The sequence below is a fragment of the Stegostoma tigrinum genome, chromosome 12, assembly GCF_030684315.1.
Source record: "Stegostoma tigrinum isolate sSteTig4 chromosome 12, sSteTig4.hap1, whole genome shotgun sequence".
Lineage (NCBI taxonomy): Eukaryota > Metazoa > Chordata > Chondrichthyes > Orectolobiformes > Stegostomatidae > Stegostoma > Stegostoma tigrinum.
Window position 1 is genome coordinate 14,540,605 of NC_081365.1, and position 18,505 is coordinate 14,559,109.

The window sequence follows — 18,505 nt, forward strand, 5'->3', positions numbered from 1 at the left end:
ACTGTGCTACAATAAGTGAAGTCCTGACAGATCAAAGCAATCTCATAATTGTTCAATTTATCAACCAATGGGGATATCTGTGGTTTTGGTTAATGTAGGATATACTCGATCCGTGGCCCATGTGTACCCTTTCCAATTATTATTTGTCAAACAAAGTATAATCTGGCCTGTTAAGCTACTATCAATCATCATCATCATGATCTCCAAAAACTCGCAATTAGGAAGAGGGAATCCGTTTTAACTCTCCCCTTCCTGACATAAGGGATGATGAGACCATTGTATGGTTTCAAGTACCTTGCTGATTAGCTAAGATGTGTTCTAGACAGAAGGTACAATGAATATGTGTCTCCTGGCCTGTACACCTCAGCATTACATCCGAGAAAGACCAAGCAATGTTCATTAAATTATTTTCTCATTTGCTGTTGCTAAGTGTTGTTGGCAAGACCAGCACTAATTCCCATGTCTAATTGTCCACAAGTTACGAATAATGAAGAATAGCTGGAAAAGCCATGAGGAAATATTAGAAAGGCTTGGGGCTGTTTTCCTTAGAACAGAAGAAGTTGAGGGCTGATTTAATCGAGGTGCACAAAATAATGTGGAGCCTGGATAGAGTGGACAGGGGAGGCCTGTTCTCCCCAGCAGAGAGCTCATTTACCAAGAGGGACAGATTTAATCTGATCAGTAGAAGGATTACAGGGGACATGAGGAAAACCTTTGTCAGCCAGAAGTTGGTATGTCAAGAATTCACCACCCAGATTGGTGGTAAGGACAGAAACTATGACCTCATTTGGAAGGCACCTGCACCTGGGCCTGCACCTCAAGTGTTGTAACCTATATGGCTATGGACTAGGATCTGGGAGATCAGATTAGAATGGGTGGCTGGTTTTATTTTTTGTTCTGTGTCTTGTAGATACAATGGCCTGAAAGGCATCTTTCTGTGCTATAATCTTTTGAAAGCTGTATAGGTCTATGGAGCTGAATATGTGACGCAGGCAAGGACACATTAAAGATTCACTGGAAGAAATACCATTCAAAAAAAATCACAGCACATGCCTTAAAATGTCAAGTAATTGCCAACATGTAGCTTGTATCAGTTTAAAGACTCCTCAAAAAGCCTGGGACATCCAAGTAATTGAAACTATCAGGATTAAGGTTGGGACAATATCGCTATCTAAGGGATACTTAGGAGTTTAATTAGAATAAAGATTTAGATCAACCATGATCAAATTGGATTCAGAGCAGATTCGAACAACTTAGCACTCTCATTCCTTTTTCTATCACAGCCAAAAACTAACTTGCCAGCAACCAATTGTATGTGTAATTGTTCCAGTAGCCAATATAGAGGGTCCGTGCTGGAGAGTCATGGTTATGTAAACCACAATACCAACCTGGGAAGTCTCCAAGCTGGATAGCTTGGCATGTAAAAATGCAAAACAAAGAGCTTGTTTTTAAAATGAACCAGCCTGTTCAGGGATGGCACGACACACCTGTAGCACGGTTAGACAGGCCTTTTGGCTCAGAGGAAGGGACACTATCACTGTGCCACAACAGCCCTAAAGGCAAAGAGCTTTTTTCATCTTCTTCTCCTCGGAGATGCTATTACACTCAACTGAACGATCTTCCCATCGTCAAAATCACTGTGATTTTTGTTTGCTTTTTCTCAACTAGCAACCCATGTGGCCAATTGAATATTTACAAACAAGCCCTCTATGGGCAGTGTAACCCATCAAAAGGTGAGAGGATAATGAAGATGTGATTATTTCAAACTATAATAGACAACCAGAACTTAGAATGCCACGGTCTTTACTTTTGGTGACTGACATTGCCAACAATGGGCTTTGCATGTCTATGCTGAGTTGGCTACATAATTTTTATTTACTGGTGGTGGTTATTAGTTGTAAAAAAGCGCAGATCACGTGGTAGAAAGGGTAAGTGATTGATAAATGATCAAATTGATTCAGAAGCTGGAACTTCACAGCGCCTGATGTCTGATAGCAGAAACATCCCAAAGACTGCACACCTTCAATAAGGCACAGGAGTGTGATGGAATACTCCCCAGTTGCCTGGATGAGTGCATCTCCAACAACACTGATGAAGCTTAACACCATTCAGGACAAAGCAGCCCGCTTGTTTGGCACCACATGTATCCACTCCCTCCACCACCGACGCTCAGTAGCAGCAGTGTGCACTATCTACAAGATGCACAGCAGCAATTCACCAAAGATCCCCAAACTGCACCTCCCATACCCACGATCTCTTCCATCTACAAGTACATGGGCCGCAAATATGAGGGAACACCGCCACCTGCAAGTTCTCCTTAGGCCAATCACCATCCTGACTTGGAAATATATCACCATTCCTTCACTGTCGCTGGGTCAAAAACCTAGAATTCCCTCCCTAAGAGCATTGCGGATCAACCCAGAGCAGGCAGACTGCAGCGGCTCAAGAAGACAGCTCACCATTACTTTCTCAAGGGCAAGAAGAGATAGACAATGAATGCAGGCACAGCCAGTGGTGCCTACATCCCACAAATGAGTAAAACAAAAATTTGATGCAATAAACCACATACCGGGTAGACAATACACAGAATTACCAGGACCAGGCTGACTTTACAGACTTGGGAGAGGAAGCCAGTGGGAGGAGAACATCTTGTCCCTAATCAGTCTGGAATTTGCTTTCTTTCACCTCTCTCTGAGAAGGTCACACAGTTTTGACTGTAGTGGAGAGTCAAAGTCTCTGTAACTTCTCCAATCATACTCCAAAATGCCAAGGCATTTCTGGAACTCAGAATTTCAGGGTCAGGAATGATGCTTGATCATCTGAGCAATGTGCATGTGACTTGGAAATAATCGTGGGCATAAATTTTAATTTTAAACAAAAACATGTTGCTAAAATATTATAAAGTAGCAATCAAACTTGTTTTGCTTATTCAAATTCTGCAGCTTACACGTTCCGCTCCTAAAGCACTGTTATTAAATGATGTTTCATGTAATCTGAGACTGTTCAAATGATTTCCTGATGTTTCTGAGCAGTGAGGTTACAGTGTGCTGTCACACACAAAGTACCACAATTTTGTGGGACACCCAGGATGTAGCAGCATGTCTATCATTATCCCAGTTCGTTCCTCTATTAGTACAAGCAATTAAACTTGGGAAATTCACTGCTTTTGTCCTAGTTCATCATTTGATCGATCACTTGTCTAAGGTAAACCCTCCAAAGCTGCTTCTTAATGCAGTACATTTTTTACATAGCAGTTGGATGGTGGTGGAGCATTTTCGACTTTGTCTTTGGAAGCAGTGGGATCTTTTTGTATCTCTGCTTTGTGTTCACAGTTACATAAACTCGACAGAACTTCCCATTGCATCCATTGAGGAGAAACTGAAGCTCAACTTTGTGGAAGTAAATTTTAGCCAGCACAAAATCGACAGCCCCAGGATACAAATTGTGCTCCCATTGAGGTATCCATGCTATTAAGACCTTGTAGTTCAGCTGTGTTTTAATTGCTCTGACTTGGTATGGCAAGTCTACTCACTTTAACAAAGATTATAAGAACTGCAGATGCTAGAAATCAGAAACAAAAACAGAAATTGTTGGCAAATCTCAGCAGGTCTGGCAGCATCTGTGGAGAGAAAGCAGGATCTTGTGGCCCTTCTTCAGACCTAACGGTAGTGAGGAAGAGGGTGACATTTATGCAGTAGATGGAGTGGAGTGAGTAGAGTAGATGATAGGTGGAGATAGAGCTCAAAGGGCAAGAAAAACGGACAGACAAAGGACTGGGGAGAAGACCGTCTAAGAGAATGAATCACTGTTAATGGAGGCCATTAGAAGCAGACAGTGTGTTGTGTAGTAGCCTATATGATGACAAGGTGTGGTGTTTGGGGCTTGGAGGCAGACAAAGTGGAAAATGAGGTGCTGTTTTTCCAGTTAGTGCTGAGATTCACTAGAGCACCGCAGCAAACCTGCGACAGAGATATTGGCCTTGGAATCATTCCCCCATTCCCACTGGGTAAAAGTCCTGGAGTTCCCTCCCTAAGGACATTGCGGGTCAACCCACAGCAGGTGGACTGCAGAGTTCAAAAAGGGCACCTTCTTGAGGTGAGAAATGCTGGCCCAGCCAGCAATGCCCGCATCCCACAGAAATGAACAAATGAATAAACAAGAACACAGTGCTGTGTTGAATTCACAGACAACTGGAAGCTCAGGGTCTTTTTTGTGGACAGAGTGGAGGTGCTCTACGAAGCCACCACCCAATCTGTGCTCTGTTTCCCCAATAAGGGAGCCCATTCATTTTAACTTCAGTAACCTGCCCAGGCACAAAGAGTTGTAATTATCATGAAGATAGAAAGCTTGCAGTTCAATTATCTATTTAATATATCGTGGCATTCCTGTCTGTCAGACATGGCCGTAATGCCTTATTCTAATCATTGCATTTTGCTTTAGCATGGAGTCTGTGGTGTTAGTGGTAATGTCACTGAACGGAGTATGATGGAATACACCCCACTTGACTGGATGAATGCAGCCCCAATAACATTCAAGAAGCTTGACACCATCCAGAAAAAAGCAACCTGCTTGATTGGCACCGCATCCACCAGCATTCAATCCCTCCACCACCAATGCTCAGCAGTAACAGTGTGTACTATCTACAAGATGTACTGCAGAAATTCACCAAAGTTCCTCAGACAGCACCTTCCAAACCCACAACCATTTCCATTTAGAAGACCAAGGACAGCTAACATATGGGAACATCACTACTTACAAGTTTCCTCTAAGCCCCTCACCATCCCGATTTGTAAACATATTACCAATCCTTGACTGACGTTCGGTCAAAATCCTGGAATTCCCTCCCTAATGGCACTGTGATCAACCCACAGCAGGAGGACTGCAGTGGTTCGAGAGGGCAGCTCACCACCACCTTCTCCAGGGCAACTAGGAATGGTCAAGAAATGCTGGCCAGCCAGTGATACCACAAATGAATAGAAAACAAAAATAGGAACTCATTTATTTCACTAATGTCCTTCAGGGAAGTAAATTTGCTATCCTTTTCTGGTCTGGCCTACATGTGACTCCTGACCCACAGTAATGTGGTTGATTCTCAACTGCCCTCTGGGCAGTTAGGGATGGGCAATAAATGCTAATCTAACCAGTGATATGCGCATCCAGTGAAAAAATGTTTAAAAATTGATTTTTCTACCCAGTTCTGTTCAGTCAACAGAAGCGAGTTAAGGCGAATTGGGAAAACACGCGGAGTTTGGAAGACACAGTAGCATTAATAGGGTCTGAAGGTTTGAATGGAGAAATTTCTACAACCTATTTGATTTAATCTGGAAGGACTTCAGCACATTTCAGTAACTGCCTCATTTTTAAATGTGTTGGGAGGGATGATGTGGATTTAAATTTGAATTTGGAGAGGAACTGAATAAGTTGCATTGAGACTTGTAATACCAGTAGGCTACATTGTATTGAGAATGCAGACAGTAAATGAGTGGATGGGGATGATTACAAACCTGTTCAAAGCTACTTTCCATTGAAATAAAGCTAAAAGTTAAACTTTGATGAAATTTAGGTATCATAGTAGCTTAGACAAACAGGAAGCTAGAAAATCACAGCAAGCCCGGCAGCATCTGGAGGAAAGGAGCAGTCAGTATTTCGGGTATTACCCTTCTTCAGGACTGAATGTGGGGATAGGGGGACCTGCAGATAAAGAGGCTGGTGTGGTGGGTACCAGATTGGAGATGGTAGGTTGACACTGGTAGTAAATACGACCTGGTTGGTTGATGGGAGGGATGAATCTGGTGGCTGGAAAGGAGCATCAGAAGGTGGAATGGAAGAGAAGGTGAGGCTAGAAAGGGAGCCGGAGGATGGGTGGGAAGGTTATTTGAAATTTGAGTTGAGTGCTCCAGGCTATAGAGTGTTTGCAATTGGAGCACTGTGTTGAGTTTGAAATTAAGTTGTTTACCATTTTAATAGTTTGGTAAGAACATATTTGTTTTATTTTGAGCCGTTTTCTGATTTTCTCTTTTTTTGCAGCACTGAGTGTAATTCAGGCAAGGTGACCTCACTAAAATGTTTAGGTAAGTTCATAGAAACATAAATGTTCTTTTCAAAGTTCCCCAACGACATGGGTTATCATTAACAACAGTTTATATATCTCCTTTAACACAGAATTGCATCCCAAAGTATTTTGCACAAAAGATTACAATAATATCTAATTTTATTAGAGTTCGAGTTGGGGTCCCACATAAATGGTACTCGGACTGTAAGTTTGTTTCAAGGTATAAGTTTTAATGCAGATCTTAAAGGTGAAGAGAGAATGATACAGAACAGTATAATGGTGTAATTTCAGAGCCCTGGTTGAATACATTGTTAGAAAAGGGCAGGTTGAACCCCTCTGATAATTAAAATCAAAACATAAGCCGTCATTCTGTTATGGCAGCAGTAGAGGTCCTCTTCTAATATTTAACCCCGAAGCACCCAGAGAAGCTCAGCTCACCTCGCCTAATCTGTTAAAAAGGAGTGAACAAATTAACAGAACTACTAAGAAATTAAACAATTCCACTTAACTACTAACTATTCCCTAACAGAACAAAATTCTTCCAGTATTCCGATAAACACGAAGTGCCACTTATATAAGTCCAAGTAAATCCAAAACTAAATTAAAACTTATACTCTCAAAGTCCATACAGGGCGTGTCTTCCGGAATGTTTTACATTCTTTGCTGTCTCTCCAGCCATAAATGCCTTTCTTCCACTGATCCTTCAATCAGAGATGTTTTGTCTGTGAATTCTTCTGTGAAAAATTTTCGTGAGAAGCGCCATAGTACCTTTTATGGATAGGATAGTGTTTTCCCAGAGAGCTGAGAGATTTCTGTGAAAGGGCTGATGGCTGTTGAGAGCTATTTTCTTTACAGATGACAGTTTGCTCTCACTTCACGTTTCAAAAACCCGCTTCTCATATACCCCCAATGACCTGTCAATTTTCTTATAAAAGGATTGTTCCGAGGTTGTCAAAAATATCAGATTTAAATTCCATTGGTTTCCAATCTCTAAGTGCTTAGTTTAATTTAATTGACTGATCTTCAAGCCAAAACATAAAAATAAGCCAAAGGTTTCCAATCACGCAGCCAATTGATACATGTTTTAATTTTAGAACTGGCTATAAATCTTCGGCTGCTTATAGACACAGTTTTCATTTAAATCTCCAAGCTTAGAAAAGCACATCACCTCTTAAAGGGACTATGCACTCTCCCCTCTACCATTTTATAACCAAATCCGAACTTGCTGCCTTCCAATTCACAAGTACTCTACACAACTGCGCAACAGCATGTTCAATAAGATCAGTGTGATGGTCAGATTGAGGAATCCCAGACTTGAAGGTATGGAGAGTCCAAGGGGGTGAATCTTTTGTGTTGTTAGAGTGTCAGCAGAGATCTAACCACAAAGAAGAAAGTTTTGAATTATAATTGTCAATGGAGGTGGAATCAAGTTAGTTGAGCAAGGGTAGGGTTGATGGGAGGAATTGAACTTTGCTATAGAACAGAAGTCAAGCAGCAGAACTCTGCATGAGCTAAAGTTAATAATCTTCCTCACTCAATGATGCACTTTGAAGAAACAGCAGAATCAATACGGTGGTTCTGTCATACAGCACCTATGGCGCACCAAATGATGTAAAGGATTTGCCAAGTAGATCTCAACAAGTCTCTGAAAAACTCCTGACCTCTGAACTCCAAGCTCCGGTGTCACACTGTAGCAAGGTAAGGCCAAACAGGAGAAAGTTGCAATGGGACACCAACACCATAAGATATATTTTTCACACAGTTCCTAAGTGGAATGAACTGCCAGAGGAAATGTAAATGGAAAGTAGAGTTACAGCATTTGAAAGACATTTGTACAGGTAGGTGAACACGAAATCTTTAGAGAGATATGAGCCAAACACAGGCAAATAAGACCAGTGATAATGGGAACTGCAGATGCTGGAGAATCCAAGATAATGAAATGTGAGGCTGGATGAACACAGCAGGCTCAGCAGCATCTCAGGAGCACAAAAGCTGACGTTTCGGGCCTAGACCCTTCCAGTTTAGTTTGGGAAACCTGGTTGGCATGGACTGAAGGGTCTGATTCCATTTGTTTTCTTTGACTTTATAACAAAGGGGCTGGAGAATCAATTTCCATTTATATTTGAAGCTGACGGACCTATTAAGAGGATACTTGGGAAGCATGTGGAATCTTTGACAAAATCTCATTTGGTGTAGCAATGATTTCGAAAAATACTCATGTGAGTTTTCTGTTTTGAAATAATGGGGTAATGTAATGTAAATTCATCAAAGAAAACATCACTCAACATACTTTTAGCCCCTATCTAACACTGAAATTACTTTTTGAAATGGTAAGGACAAAATGCATTTACCTAACAGCCTGAAGGGGTGAAAAGTTACAGTGCTGTTGTGAAGCATATAGAATGTAAATGTAAGTTAGAGAGCTGAATGAATAAAACATTAACTTGGGAAAGTGATTGCCAAATGGAAACGTAACTTGCAATAAAATCTTGTAAACAGTGCTTTTGCTAAATTCAGTTAACAAGAACATTAGGTTGCAATACCATTCATTGCCTTTAAGTGGCACTGCTGAGACAAGTGTTACATTGAGGCATAACAGCACGACCTGCTGGAAGATTAATTGAACTGTCATTTTTTTTGCAGATTCGGGTTAAAAGTGTGCGTTTACAAAGAGTCAATTTTCATCCTTGTTTGCTTAAAGCAGCACGCTGAAAAAGGACAGTTGCCTGTAGGGGGCCCCAGGCAATTATTGAGCAGGCATGGAATGGAGTGAGCAAGGTTGGGGGTGGGGAAAGTTCAGGGCATGACCAAAGGTGTTAAAGGGAGAGAGAAGTGATGGAAAATGTCGGGCAGGTGGCAATGAAGGATTAATGGAACAAATCTAAAGAAAGAGCAATGGAGCGAGATCAGAAAAGATTTACAAGAATGTTGCCAGGGCTACAGGCTTTGAGTTAATGAGAGAAGCTGTTTACGCAGGAACTTTTTTGACTGGCGCCTAGGAAGGTGAGGGGTGACCTTATAAAGGTTTATAAATTCATGAGGGGCATAGATAAGGTGAATAGCAAAGGTCTTTTCCTAGGGTAGGTGAGTTCAAAGCTCAGGGGCATATTTCTAAGGTGAGAGGAGAAAGATTTGGAAGGGAACCGAAAGGGCAACCTTTTCACCCAGATGGCGTTTCATTTGTGGAATGAACTGCCAGAAGGAGTGTTGGATGCATGTACAGTTACAATATTTAAGTGACATTTGGACAGGTAGATGAATAGGGAAGGTTTAGAGGGAAACAGGCCAAATGCAGGCAAAAGGGAATTGTTTAGTTTGGGAAACTTGATCTGCATTGATGAGTTGGATCGAAGGGTTTGTTTCCATGTTGTGTGACTCTATGACACTATGACGAAGGGGCTGGAGGGTGCACGTTCATTGATATTTTTGGTTGATGTATGTATTGAGAGACTGGTTGGAAAGTAAATGGGTCTCAAGATCAGAGAGGAAGCAAGAACTGCAGATGCTGGAGTCAGACATAACATAGTGTGGAGCTGGAGGAAAACAGCAGCATCAGAGGAACAGGAAAGCTAATGTTTCGGGTCGGGACCCTTCTTAAGGAAACCAACCCGAAAGGTCAGCTTTCCTGTTCCCCTGATGCTGCCTGGCCTGCTGTGCTCCTCCAGCTCCACACTTTGTTCTTTCAAGATCAGAGCCCACTTTTGCTTGCAAAAGTACGGAAACCTTTACAAAGCTCCTCCATGCCGAGGGAATTATTTTCAGTTCTGGTCACCACACTTCAGGAAGGATGTGACAATCCTTGAGAGCGTACAGTTGAGATTTACTGGAAAGGTCCCTGGGAGGTGAGATTTTAACAAGGTTGAGTTGGAGAAGTTAGGGCTGATATCCTTGGAGCAAATGAAATTGAAGCGGTAAAGAAATTTAACAGGATTCTGGCAAGATTAGATAAGGCAGACAAGGAAACGCCTCTCGTCTACTGATGGTATAAGAACTAGGGGAAACAGACTTAAGATTTTGGCATGAGCTATCAGGGAAATATAAACAAGAACTTTTTTACCAATGTAAGTGGTAATGACCTGGAGGTCATTGTCTATGAAGGTGGTGAAAGCAGCGATTAATGATTTCAAAAGGATGTTGAAACAAAACATGAAGGAAATAGACTTGCAAAGTTGAGATGACAGGAAAATGGGACTGACTTGTTGCTGAATAGACAGCTGGCATAACTTGACTGTGCCAAATGGCATCTTACTGCACTGTATCTTGCTGACCCTAGAAAGGAAGGAGGAAAATGCAGCAAGGAGAGAAGAAGAGAAAAAAACCTCAAACCTGTAGTTTGCCCTAAAACCTGTGTGACTTCCCCTGTGCAGAATGTGGTTCCAGGCCTCGATATACACCTCGGATTGTTGGTGGGAATGCCTCGATGGTTGGTCATTGGCCTTGGCAGGCAAGTCTTCACTTTGATGGACAACATCTGTGTGGAGGATCCATCATTGCTTCCCAATGGATAGCGACTGCTGCACATTGTGTTATTGAGTAAGTCGTTGCCTCACAACTTGAACGAAAGGTCATGATAAAAGCGACCAAATGTATCAGAGAATTGGCATATGGATTGGACTGATGGCTTTCAGCTGCAAAAAATGACATTGTTCTCTCGTCAAATCAAAGGGCTGAAGTCATACCTCACTAAAATATGAATTCCCCTCTCCTGCACTCCACCAGTTAAAGGTCAACTCAGCAACAATCTTTTGAATTCCTTTCTTTCTGGTATTTTCTATGACCCCCCCCCCCCCCTCCCACAATTCTTTATCCCGCTCAATATATTTGTCTCAGACCAATGGGTAGGGGGTAGATATGGAGAGCTGACCATTCAACCTCTTCCTAGCCAATTTGTTTTGGAAGGACCGCAAGACCGTAAGATATAGAAGCATACTGGTGGAGGCGATGGCCTAGTGGCATTATTGCGGGACTGTTAATCCAGAGACCCAAATAATGTTCTCAGGATCTGTGTTTGAATCCTGCTATGGCAGATGGTGGAACTTGAATTCAATAAATACCAGGGATTAAGAATTTAATGATGACCATGAATCCATTGTCAGTTGTCTTAAAATCCTATCTGGTCCACTAATGTCTCTTAGGGAAGGAAACTGCCATCCTTACCTGGTCTGGCCGACATGTGACATTGTAATAAGTAATGTGGTTGACTCTTAACTGCCGTCTGGGTAATTGAGGATGGGCAATAAAGGCTGCCTAGCCAGCAACGCCCACATCTGGTGAATGAATTTTTTAAAAAATTCGGCCATTTGGCCCATTCAGTCTGCTGCACCATTCAATCGCAGTGGATACATTCATCCATTAATCAGCTTTCCCTCCATCAGCAAGTCGAGCTGTTTCTCAAATCATTCACCCATTTCGTTCCCAGTCTCATGCAGCATGTGGACCTCTCTTTCAATTGTCTGGTGTCAAACCTTCGTGGAATCACTAAATGGTTGTAGTACAGAAGGAGGCCATTCAACACAAAGTGTCTGCTTTGGTTGTCCCAGCAAGCAATTTGTGAAGTCCCCAATTTGTCCATGCAGCCCTGCACATTGATCCTCTTCAAATACTAAGCTAATTCTCTCTTGAATACCTCAATTGAACCCACTTTTACCATCTTCTCAGGCTCTGCATTCCAGATTTTAACCAGTCCTTTAGCTTGAAGAGGTTTCTTTTCAAGCCTCCCTTGCTTGTATTGCCTTAAATCAGTTGCCCTCTCATTATCAAACCTTCCTCAGTAGGGTCAACTTTATTTAATTTGAGACTAGATTACTTTAGGATATCTGGTTGGCATGGATGAGTTGGGCCAAAGGGCCTATTTCTGTGCTGTCGATCACAGTGATTTTATGGTGCTATAGGCCCCTTATGCTCATGAATACTTCCTCTCATGAATAAACTCCTCTCAACCTTCTCTTCCACAAGGAAAACGGTCCCAATTTTTCCAATCTATCTGTGTAATCAAAGTTTGTCATCCTCGTTTACATCCATGTATGTCTTTTCAATGCCTTCTCACCTTTCTGACAGTGTCTTGCGGAGAACTGGACACCATTCTCCAGCTGAGGATGAACCAATGTTTTATATAAGTTTACCATTGCTGACTTATAGCCTCATCTTGCTCACATGCCTCTGTCAATGAGGGCTATGAAACTGACTTGTTTCCTGCACCGTCAAAGATCATATAATGTTGGTGTTGTTTAATTTTTTGAAATGTCAGCTGCTGACAGTTGACAGTGAGTCTGGGATCTGCTGATTGTCAGGGTTCAACAGTCTATCCCTCTAACTCTAACTCCCTCTCATTAATCCCCCTGAGGTTAATTAATCCGTCCTGAGATCAGGATAGAGCAAGAAACAGAACAGTGGAGAAGAGAAGTGTGAGAGCTGAACAGGAAGGGAATGCATGTGGAATGTGTTTGCTCAGAAATATGGTGGAGCCAGGTTCAGTTAAAGCATGCAACAGGGTCCAGGGCGATTGTTTGATTGAAATGGTGTGCAAGGTACGTGAGGAAAAGTCAGGTAATAGAATTGGTGCAGGCACAGTGGGCTTCTTCTGCACTGTAACAACACTGTGACTCTCTCTCAGGAAGAGAGTAAGGCTTTTGGAAGGAATTCCTGAACATGGAGCTTGGGCAGGTGAAGATGTGGCAGCAATGGTGGAGCTATGGAAATCCGGGGATTGCTCAAGAAGTCAGAATTGGAGAGGTTTCATGATTTCAGATGCATGTGGGCCTGGAGGATGTTGCTGACATATGGAGGCCATGGAAGGATTTGAGCACAATTAAGAGAATTTGAAAATTATCTCCTTATTCAACAGAGAACCAATACACAATAATACATCCACATTTATCCATTGATACCTGGATGGGTACAACCCCCAACAACACTCTTAAAGCTTGGCATTATCCAAGACATAGCAGCCCGCTTGATTGGCACTACATCCACAAGCACCTACTCCTTTTGGTACAGATGCTCGGTAGCAGCAGTGTGTACTATCTACAAGATGCACTGTAGAATCTCACCAAAGATCCTCACACAACACCTTCCAAACCTGCCACCACTTTCATCCAGAAGGACAAGGGCAGCAGTTACTTGGGAACACCACCACTTGCAAGTTCCCCTCCAAGAAGACAGAGGGTGGTAGTGGATGGGAAATGTTCATCCTGGAGACCAGTTACTGGTGGTGTACCGCAAGGGTCGGTGTTAGGTCCACTGCTGTTTGTCATTTTTATAAATGACCTGGATGAGGGAGTAGAAGGATGGGTTAGTAAATTTGCAGACGACACTAAGGTCAGTGGAGTAGTGGATAGTGACGAAGGATGCTGTAGGTTGCAGAGAGACATAGATAAGCTGCAGAGCTGGGCTGAGAGGTGGCAAATGGAGTTTAATGCGGACAAGTTTGAGGTGATGCACTTCAGTAGGAATAACCGGAAGGCAAAGTACTGGGCTAATGGTAAGATTCTTAGGAGTGTAGATGAGCAGAGAGATCTCGGTGTCTATGTACACAGATCCTTGAAAGTTGCCACCCAGGTTGACAGCGGTATTAAGAAGGCATACAGTGTTTTAGCTTTTATTAATAGAGGGATCGAGTTCCGGAACCAAGAGGTTATGCTACAGCTGTACAAAACTCTGGTGCGGCCGCACTTGGAGTATTGTGTACAGTTCTGGTCACCGCATTATAAGAAGGATGTGGAAGCTTTGGAAAGGGTGCAGAGGAGATTTACTAGGATGTTGCCTGGTATGGAGGGAAGGTCTTACGAGGAAAGGCTGAGGGACTTGAGGCTGTTTTCATTAGAGAGAAGAAGGTTGAGAGGTGACTTAATTGAAACATATAAAATAATCAGAGGGTCAGATAGGGTGGATAGGGAGAGTCTTTTTCCTAGGATGGTGACGGCAAGCACGAGGGGGCATAGTTTTAAATTGAGGGGCGAAAGATATAGAACAGATGTCAGAGGTAGTTTCTTTACTCAGAGAGTAGTAAGGGAATGGAACGCTTTGCCTGCAACAGTAGTAGATTCGCCAACTTTAGGTACATTTAAGGCATCATTGGATAAGCGTATGAACGTACATGGAATAGTGTAGGTTAGATGGGCTTGAGCTCGGTATGACAGGTCAGCACAACATCGAGGGCCGAAGGGCCTGTACTGTGCTGTAATGTTCTATGTTCTATAAGTCACTTACCATCCTGACTTGAAACTATATCATCGTTCCTACACTGTCACTGAGTTAAGATTCTGGATATTCCTCCCTAACAGGATTGTGGGTCAACCCAGGTGGACGGCAATGGTTCAAGAGGGCAGCTCACTATCACCTTCTCTAAGGTAATGGGCAGGAAATGCTGACCAGCCAATAACGCTCACATCCACAAATGAATTTTTTTTAAAATGCGCGAGACAGGATATGATGTCAGAGTTTGGAATGAGCACATTTCCAGGGGGTGACAAGTGAGCTGCTTGTAATTGTCAAGCCTGAGTTTATATAGAACAATTGACAAAATAGCCTTGCCATTGGAGGACAGAGAGCACATGGGGCTGATGTGCCTGCAAATAGCACCTGAAAGAGCAAAGGACAGAAACCTAAGATAACCAATAAAAATTATCTCCCAAAATTGAGATTCTAACCTTATGAGAATAATTTTCCAATCTTACCCTAAAGCATGACTTCTTAATTGGAAGGGGAAGGGTATAAGAGATCTCTGAACCAGCATTTCAGCAATGTGTAATCTAATTCAGCACTGTCCATTCTGGTTTCAGATTTATATTTCTCTCCTCTTGGAAAGTATTTGTTGGAATTGTAGAGCAGCCACTGACTGATAGTTCGTCCTATGTTGTGGAGAAGATCATACATCACAAGAAATACAAAGGACGGACTTATGATTATGACATTGCACTCTTAAAACTGGCGAGGCCATTGATGTTTAATGGTAATTTTATCTCCCATTTTGCGAGCTCACAAAAGATCCTTAACTTTGGTCTTTGGACCCATTCCAGAAATTAAATGGAATGACAGTTGTGTATGAGAAACATTAGCGACCTTTTCATTCAGGCCCTAGATCAAGACTTAGGTCAAATTGTTTGGATAAAAGTCTCTTCCTTCCCTTTGCTAACTTGTAGCATTGCCATCTGAGAATGAAGCTTCACCTATTTTTGTTAGAATTCTTGCTGAACCTAAACCCAAAGTGACTGTACATAATTACAACTGTCTTAGCACTGACACAGTACTCAGGTTGGCTACTGAAAAAGCATGTGCTGCAAATAGCATTTCACAATATCCCTCTGCTGAAATTAAAACTTGTTTAAGATGAACTACCTCAGCCCAACTTAATCCTGCCTTACTCGAGGGATTAGCAAGTTTGCTGACTTGGGGATATATCTGACTCAGTATGGCTTTTGCCTTCAAAAGACAGTATTGAGTTGTGGTCAGAGTAGAGAGAGCTTTGTTCTGATCAGACACTCTTGACCTGTCTGACTATGGACAACACAGGGCAAAGACTGTCGGAGTGACTCAGGGAATGTTCAGAACCTTTGCTATTTCCTGCTGTCTATCTGGAACAGGCAAAAGCCAGGTCATTTGTTAACTCACTGAGGTAGACAGGGAGATACAGAATTGGATATATGTCCAATAATACTCCATAATTAAAATTCTCATTCATTGTTTGCATGACCCGTCATAGCGTTGCTATATCTGTCATCTCCACCTGATCTACATTTTCAGGGATCTCTGCATTTGTCCAATTGTGTCCTCTTCCACTTTACCGGTTTTCATTGATGCAGCCTTTGTGGTGGATCTTCAGCTGCCTGACCCCTAAGCTTTAGACTGGCAAGAGAAATGGGAGAGTCTAGGAACAGAGGGCATAGCCTCGGTAAAAAGGGGCACTAGTTTAAAACTGAGATGAGGAGGAATTCCTTCTCGCAGAAGGCTGTGAGTGTTTGGAACTCCTCTCCACAGAATGATTTGGGGACGGTATCTAAGGCTGAGATTGATAGATTCTTGATCAGCAGGAGGAATCAATGTTCCTGTTGAATGGTGGAGCAGGTTTGAGGAGCCAGGTAGTCTACCTCAGTTTCTCTCTCTTATGGTCTTATGACAGAGAAAGTAATAGATCCACGGTCTCTCTCACAATTCTTGCATGCTTAAAAACAGCGCGCATCAACTCAAGAGAATTTAAGACTGTTTTCTTGTCTAACCCGGTGACTTTAGGATTCTGTTTTGAAATTCTAGTTTTGCTGAGAGCTTATGGGCAATTTCTTTTTTTTATTAAACACAGATTGGATTCAGCCTATCTGCCTTCCCAATTCAGGACAAGAGTTTGCAGAAGGTACAGCCTGCTGGATTTCAGGATGGGGTCTGACTGATGAAGGGGGTAAGTATGATCTGAGAAATCATCATGTTATCTTAACCAGGACATCTGGGCTCGATGTTGCTGGGCTAAAGAGGTGAAAGGTCAGGTGATCCCTGCTGAAAAATGGAGATGGTGGTAGTTTTAGACATAATCTACTCACCCTTCAATCTTAAAAATCCCACTGAGACTTAGTAGAAGGGGTTCAAGTCAGGTCAAGTCATTGGATGGCTGGTTTGGGGTTACCATGAATGGCTTCTCAACCTCACCATCATCTGAAACCTCATTACCCTTAGGTTAAACTCAACACCAGTCATCACTCTCTATCTCGAGAGCAGCACAATGATCCTCTAGGTATGTGGCAACTTTATCATAGAATCCCTCCCGCCAGGAAAGAAGCCATTTGTCCCATCAAACCTGCACTGACTCTCTAACTCAGACCCAGTCCCCCACCCTGACCCCTTAAGCCCATATTTGCTATGGTTAACCCAGATTACCTGCACATCAATGGTCATGATGGAGTAATTTATCGTGGCCAATCCATCTAACCTGCACATCTTTGGACTGTGGGAGGGAACCAGAGCTCCCAGAGGAAAGCCACGCAGACATGGGAAGAACGTACAAACTCCAAACAGACAGTCACCAAAAGCTAGAATCAAACTGTTTGCTCCCTGGCTGCCAGGCAACATTGCTAACCACAGAGCCACTATGCCATCCCTAACTTTACGTTTTACAAACAAGAAATGGTCTATCGCAGGAAGTGTTGGTGGGAAGCTCTATTCATAGAGTGACCCTGCAGAAAGAATCAAAACCTTCAGATGGAGAACAATTTATGTTTGACAAGGGGAGATAGTGTCTTTCTGAGGGATAGCACAGTGTCACCAAGATCTGGAGACAGAGAACTTATGTCTATCTAAGGCTGAGATTGATAGATTCTGGATCAGCAGAAGTGATCAATGTATGCATTGTCACCATACTGTAAATCATGGGAATATCTAGTAACTCCATATTTAGTTGGTCAGTCTTAGTAACAGACTGAGAAGGTCCTTCAGGGTTCTCATTCCTGACCCTGATCCCCAGAGAGATGGGAAGCAGGGTCATTGAATACTTTGAGGCCTGAAGTAGGTAGTTCTTGACAAACAAGGGAGCCCAAGGTTATTGAGAAAGGACGGGAATGTAGTGTTGAGACCACAATCAGATCAGACATGATCCTATTAAATGGTGGGTCAGACTCAAATTGTGACCTGCTCAAGTTCCTAGTTTCTATTTATATTTGTATTTTAATTGTTGCTGTATGGTTGAAACCTGGCTATGACAGTTTTTGCTGTGTGATGGTGTACTAATCATGTGTGAAGTATCCTTGATAGAATGTTACCTATGGAACTGTATCAAAGAATCAATGGAAATCGTTTTCACATAAAAACATGGGAGGCAAAATACACTCCAGGGAGCCCAGAACAAAAGACCATGTCTCACTGTATGAGGTAGGCCAATTCAATCTGAGATGAGAAGAATTTGTTTTCAGTCAGATGGATGGTGAACCTATGGAATTCTCACCACAGAAACTTGTGGAAGCCAAATCTTTGGATATAATTAAGCAAGATGTAGATAAATTTGTAGTTTTTGAAGGTATCAAAAGGTATGGCGAGTTAGATATGGTTTTTAGGGCTAAAGAGATCGAATGTTATGGGGTCAAAGTGGGAACAAGGTATTGTGTTGATTGATCAGCCATAATCATATTGAATGGTGCAGCAGTAAGCCTACTCCTGGTCCTGTTTATGAAATGGGCTGTGTTAGGCCATAAATGTCATGTTAATGAAGTGTGTCACAGACCACGTCACACTATCAATCAAAGTCAAAGTATCCTCCATTTTCTAGGTGAGGAGAGTTGAGGGGTCTAGGAGAAATTGGGGAGGGCCAAAAGAAAATCCATTTTCCAACTGGCGTTGATAAATAAAGCATTAATAAGCTCTGTAACCAGAGGCATGCTGAGGCGATGGTAGGCCAGTGAACAGTTTACATTCAACAGCTTCACACTGATGATGGTACATTTATGGACAGCTAGGAGGGGTATAAGAGTTAAGTCT

At 42.4% G+C, this 18,505-nt stretch overlaps 1 protein-coding gene across 1 annotated transcript in view; it reads left to right on the forward strand.

Moving 5' to 3' along the window:
- Positions 1-18,505, forward strand: part of LOC125457005 (transmembrane protease serine 3-like) — a 43,432-nt gene that overhangs the window by 16,964 nt on the left and 7,963 nt on the right. Inside the window, exons 6-11 of the mRNA XM_059649987.1 lie at positions 3,333-3,458; positions 6,028-6,071; positions 10,420-10,585; positions 14,335-14,400; positions 14,833-15,002; positions 16,347-16,442. Coding sequence (XP_059505970.1) covers positions 3,333-3,458; positions 6,028-6,071; positions 10,420-10,585; positions 14,335-14,400; positions 14,833-15,002; positions 16,347-16,442 — 668 coding nt within the window. The remainder of the gene's footprint in view (positions 1-3,332; positions 3,459-6,027; positions 6,072-10,419; positions 10,586-14,334; positions 14,401-14,832; positions 15,003-16,346; positions 16,443-18,505) is intronic.